Source organism: Triturus cristatus, chromosome 3_1, assembly GCF_964204655.1.
Source record: "Triturus cristatus chromosome 3_1, aTriCri1.1, whole genome shotgun sequence".
Lineage (NCBI taxonomy): Eukaryota > Metazoa > Chordata > Amphibia > Caudata > Salamandridae > Triturus > Triturus cristatus.
Genome location: NC_140583.1, coordinates 134581975 through 134587974, shown reverse-complemented (window position 1 = coordinate 134587974; position 6000 = coordinate 134581975). Strand labels below are relative to the sequence as shown.

Here is a 6000-nt window from a genome sequence, read left to right as displayed (position 1 = left end):
TAAAAAGCAAGGGTTAGAAGAAGGGAGTTTGTTTGAGAATCCCCAAACACAGGAGACCCAATGGGGTATGGGAGAAGCCAGAATGGATGAACATTTATAATATATTTGTACATCTTTTTGGGGTATTTAGAGATAGACATAAAACATCTCCATATTTCACTGTAGCGCAAGATACCTCTTGCCCACATAAAAGACCCTCCAGCTAGAATGTTCTGTAGCTCATCTGAATCATTTCATAAAGGCTTTTTTCATGGTAAAAACCCTTTCCATCAACTGACCTTCTGGATACAGAAACAATCCTGGTATTCGGACAATAGCTTATAGAATATAATTGAAATTCTTGAACACCTTCAAATTAACGTCTTCCTTTATATAAATACCTAAACTCAAGGGTGTGCAAGATTGGGCTGCAATGTTTAGATCCATGCCGCCTTTTCAGGATTACCACTGACCATGTAACCAATTTCCATTGAAATTCATCGCATGCAAATTTGCCTCCTGCAGACATCATGACAATCTGGTGAAGATCACATTATTGATGACCAGCATTATACACGCTTTCCCTAAATGTCCCGAGACACCCAGTAAACTGTCTCAATACTGTATATGCAGCATACATCAATGCCGTGGCGACACAGCAACAGGTTGCATTGTTCTATAAAATACCTGCCTACATCTAGGATCCGCACATGCTACCTTTGTTCTCGGTCTGAGAGTCCTTCAATTATTTCAAGAATCCTCTTTGTTTCCAAATGTTTGTTTTTTAAAAGGTTAATAGGTGTGCTATTTTTATTTGCCAGAGAGCTAGGTTAACCAAAAGGCATGCACTCTGGGGTTATTCTGAAGCTATTCACGCGGTGGGCTGTGTGTTGGTGTAAACCATGGGACAGCGCCCTGATTCTTCGAAATGTAGCATGGCCGCAGATCCCCCAAGAGTGCAGCAGAGTTGTATCAATCTATGGAGAACACATTTTATAAAAATGATTGTCAGTGGTAGCACCTCTTGGGTGTTTCTTTTTTTATTGGTACTATTAAATGGGTGTTTGTTTGCACATCAATATTCACTTTGGTGATCAAAGGATAGCGAAAATGCCACGTTTCTGGTCAATTCCTCAATTATATATAAATGTATATTTCTATCGGGCGCAACTTCAGTCATACAGAAATGGACTGTACATTAATAATTACTTTCTCCAAAACTCTGCGTGGAATTTAAAATCTATTTGAATAAATTGAGCATAATATTCTTCCTATTTTTTTTACAGTGGCTTCTTTAAATAACACATCAAGACAATATGCAATGTCTTCGAGTTTTAATTTACAAATCCTAATAATTTGTATAACTGGTCGAACATCTTACTTCAACTAATCCTTTTCATGTCAGTCTATTGTAATTTCCTGAGAAATCAGGACTGATACAGTGGCTGAAGTTATCGCGAGAACAGTACAAAAAATAAATACGTATTAGATAAAAAGTGGTCTGCTCCTGGGGATACCCCACTTAGTTCTAGCTTCATTTAGTCACTTTTTGATGCCTTTGCGTCCATATACATTTCCAACGTAGCTCCTGCTGTAGACACCAGCGTAAAGAGTAGCTCAAGCGTAGTCTCTGGTTTACGCTGTCTGTAATGCTGTCTTTTCCCTGCTGTGGATCAGGGCAGTGGATTGAGAAAGTGCTATACTCCCCTGTATTGCTTCACAAGCCCTGTAGACATCCACCTCCACCATGGACTACTCCAGAGTCACAGAGACCCAAAGATGTGAAGACATGGATGACATGGTGGCAAGGATTACTCTGGAGTTCCTTCTCCTTCTTCCATGCTATAAGACTTTTAGACACCATTTTTCTAAAATATCTAAAGCTAAATAGTGTTCAAAGCATGGCCATCGTCACACCATAAAGCCGATGTTGATGTCATGATGTACAATTGCAAAGTTGTCCACGCAGGCATCCTCGTCAGAGCTAAGTTCCTTCCTCGAATCTTCTTCAGTGCCCTCTCTTTTTCCGCTCATTCCTATTGGACGGCTTTACGATACTTTCTCTGTATCGAGCGTTTGTGTGGAATTGTCGTACTGTGTCGTGGTCCTTATTGTCCAACACTCTGGGCAGGAATAGGGAAGATTTCTGTGTCCTGCGGGTTTTGAATCCTCGTCGGGGCCGCCCTTTGCCATTGATGGAAACATACCAGAGCCTTTCTGCACTGGCTTTACGCTTAGTCCCGGCTCCGGTAGGAACTGTCCGGTAGATCCGGGAAGCATACGTGTTGTATCCCAGTTCATGAATTCTCTCCACGAACTCACATTCTGCATTGTAGGTCTCCTGAAAGGGAGAAGAGAAAGGGGGAGACATAAGTGTGTATTGTTGTGAGGGCACAGATTAACAGAAAGAGTGCACACCTTTCTTCTTGCTCTAGGAGACTGTACCCATCCTGCCTAGGATGATCTGTGCCATATATAGACTGCATATGCAATTATCCGTCTGGGAAAGGAAACAGGCCATGAACACCAGCTCTGCTATTTGTAAAGCTCTGTGTCAGAATTACACACAAACAAGGTGAGCTAAAGCTGTGGATGCGATCCTAAGACAGCAAAGTACGAGCAAGTCACCAGACATAACAAGATGCCTCCTAGGATACACATAATTAGCAGGGCCCTTGTCCCATGTCTGACCACTTGTCCTTGTCGTCTATACTAGAGGCATGCACTTAGACTGAATGTGAACCAGACCATATCGTTCCAAGGGGCATATTTACAAGACGGCGATAGTAAATTATTGCCGCTTTTGCGGCCGTTTTCGGCCGAAAAGTGGCAATAATTTGATTGCCTAATTACCAAGGTCACGCTAATTCGTGAAACCTTGCATTAGCGCACCTATTCTTAACGCCCAGCTTTGCATCTCTAATGAGATGCAAAGTGGGCGTTCCTGACATGACATGACAGGAGAAATGTCGCTAAAATATCATCAAGCCCCACGCTACGAAGCATAGCGGCAGGAAAAGTAGTGATAACCCCTGTTATCGCTACTTTCCTTACACCTGCTTCAGGACTGACTTAGCCATGATATCCTATGGAAGGTGGATATCATGGCTAAGTTTGTGAGTCCCCATCAGCAAGCTAACGCCACATTTCGTCAGCGATAATCTAGCGATAAACTCATGTTAGGCAGTTAGCGCTAGGATTTTAATCGCTTTTGAGATAAGCGTTGCTAAAATCACGCTATCTCAGCGATATAAATCCACACTAGCCGGCGATAATTATCCTAGCGCTAAGTGCGCTTAGCGATAATTATCGTCGGTTGTTGCTGATATGCCCCCACGCTCCTTGCAAGCAAGGATTAGGAACTGTTTTAAATTCATTTTTAAAGTGTTGGCTTACTAGTCACCACATTAAAAGAGACCAAAATGTAGGTGACATCTAATGGACAATTTAAACAGGTCACCTTATTTTTGCTACACAAAGAGGCAAATGTATACATATAATCGCATAATAAGATAATTCTTGTAGGTTTCGTGATCTTTGTTAAATGATGGACAGAAAGATCTTGGAAGAGGGTTGCATAGCGGATATTGAGTCCTGTCGTATTGGTGGCAATTGTCAATTATGGGGGCAAGGGCTGTATATTTCTGATCAATACTTGTCAATCAGTTGTGGTCCTCTTTGTTCCTGTAAATGCATATCACTCTACTGTAGCTGAGTCTGTAAAATATCTGTTGATATGACATATCAATCAATAAAAAACAAATGAAATATACTGTTCACCTGTGGACTGCTACTGATTTGACAGATTATCTCACTATCAACGACCTTCCTGCATATGTTGCAACTGCATGCGCGAGGAGCGCAATGAAATATGACACTATCCATGCGCAATGACAGAGCCGTGCTCTTGAATTGTAGCTGAGGAGCCCTCAGGTCACATTTGCAGTTCGAACTCAGTACTTCCCAGATGTACCGCAGAACGTGAAGCAGACTCAGGCATGCTCTCCTGGAGCCTGTAATGGGTTCCTTAGGCCAGCTTTACAAAAATGGTTTGCATGCTTCAGCCTACCAGTCGATGCATTCATGTATTTTGCTTTAAAAAATGAATGCATTAATTACGTTGGTGATGGATTCTTGGGTAGATCATGTGTGCAGGGGTGGGGTCTCTGGTTAACGGATGCACTTGTGAGCCACATAGGGATGCACATAATTCTGTGCTCACCTTAGAACTCTCCTCCTCAGTAGCACGTGGGCCTCCCATAGTGGAAGATGCTATTCCCGCAGGAGGCAAAGCAGATGTTCTACAGTCCACCAGCATAACATGAATGCCTGGCTGTGTGGTTTCATTTCTACCGCTATAGAAGGGGTTGGAATTAAATCAGTTACACATCCTTAAAGGACCCCTCCAGACCCATTAAGGGAAGTCTGCTTCCTCTGCCCATTAGTAGTGGTTGGGGGTCGGGTATGTGGTACATGACAATCTACATGTAAGAAAGTAAAGGACAAGCAAACAATCTACACTTTGAATTTAACATAATTATAAAGATAGTGGGCCACATGGACCAAAAAGGCATTTTACGATTTAAAAATAGCGATTTTTACCGAATCGCTATTTGCTAATCTCAAAATGCAATATATGTAAGGAATCGCCAAAGATTTAGAGATTCCTTAATAATACAAAATAGCGATTCGATAAATATGTAGTCACTATTAGGTAATACTACTCCATTTGTTCCTATGGATCTCAAAGGACCATAGGTGCAAATGGTTTTGCATTACTTAATTTGTGATTATCTAATTGCAAATTTGCAAATTAGGTAATGCAAAGCCAAGGGTGCTCAGGGGCCTATGCCCCCCCTTGAAGCAGCTAAAAAAAGAAATTGTACATGTAAAGTACCCACTTGCTAGAGCATGTGTGCACCACATGGCACTTTGTGTACACTACATAGCACTTTGAAAAATGCATTTTTGTTAAGTTTTTCAAAATTTGCACCTGGTTACCATTAACTTGAAGTCGATGGTATTAGCATCTTCCTAAATGCACAATTTGCATTTAGAAAATGCTTGGTACAAGTGCTAAGGGAATCGCAAATTGCGATTCCCTATTTGTAGTTGCAATTTTAGGTAATCACTATTCTTGCTTAATTGAAATTGCATCTGCAAAGCCTTTCATACATATTGAAAGGCTATTTCGCATTTGCAAAAGGGCAAAATTACCAATTTGCACCATTTGCGAATGCAAAATAATTTGATACATGTGGGCCAGTGTGCATTCTAAGTAAATAAACTCATTCTGGCTCCAAATCTCATTTAGAGATGCATGTGCCTCTAATGTCCCTTGCTAACATTACTAACTAATTCTCAGCTTCCTTATAGACAATTGGATTCCCGGTCACTCACTTGTAGCAAAAAAACGTCAATGGAGAGCAAGTTGCTTTTTTTGTAACTGAGATTATTAAAGAACAACAGGGATTGCCACTTCTGTGGCTTATCAATGGTTAGTGTGAAGCTTCTTGGGGTGCCATTGTTAGTGCACACAGAATGCAGGTGTCGTTTTAGGAGAGCAAGGCTTACCGAAGCGTAGAGTCTCCCCTTCTTGTTCATCGCCAGGTACCGGCCGGAGAACAAGCCTTTGATGGCCACAATGCCAACGTCCACTGCTGTTATCTCCAGTATGCCTGCAAATATGACAGAAAAATGGCTGAATATAGGCCCACCATTAAAAGAGCAGCACCTAGCTGGACAAGAAGGTTAGTCTGCACAACACAGCACTGAGGTACACAGGTTTTAGTCTGCAACATAAATATTTTGTAAGATCGTGTGTGAAATCTGTATTTTGATTTTATTCTCTGATCACATGTGCCACACAAGTAGGTCTGTCATTGGTGATCTTTCCATTTCATTGTTGAGTGAATCGGGTTGTATGTTGGCAAAATCTCTTTTGGATAAAAACATTTCACCAGGGTTATGACATAAAGGAGACTTTTATCAGGGTGTAAATAGAAAGATCCCAGCAAAAAG

General features: G+C 41.3%; 1 protein-coding gene across 1 annotated transcript in view; it reads right to left on the bottom strand.

The window, feature by feature from the left end:
• Positions 1 to 1298: 1298 nt before the first annotated feature.
• FGF3 (fibroblast growth factor 3) overlaps positions 1299 to 6000 on the bottom strand; it is a 29397-nt gene continuing 24695 nt past the window's right edge. The window contains exons 2-3 of the mRNA XM_085643572.1: positions 5554 to 5657; positions 1299 to 2320 (exon numbers count right to left, since the gene is read on the bottom strand). Of these exons, the coding sequence (XP_085499698.1) occupies positions 1988 to 2320; positions 5554 to 5657 (437 nt within the window). The 3' untranslated portion in view covers positions 1299 to 1987. The remainder of the gene's footprint in view (positions 2321 to 5553; positions 5658 to 6000) is intronic.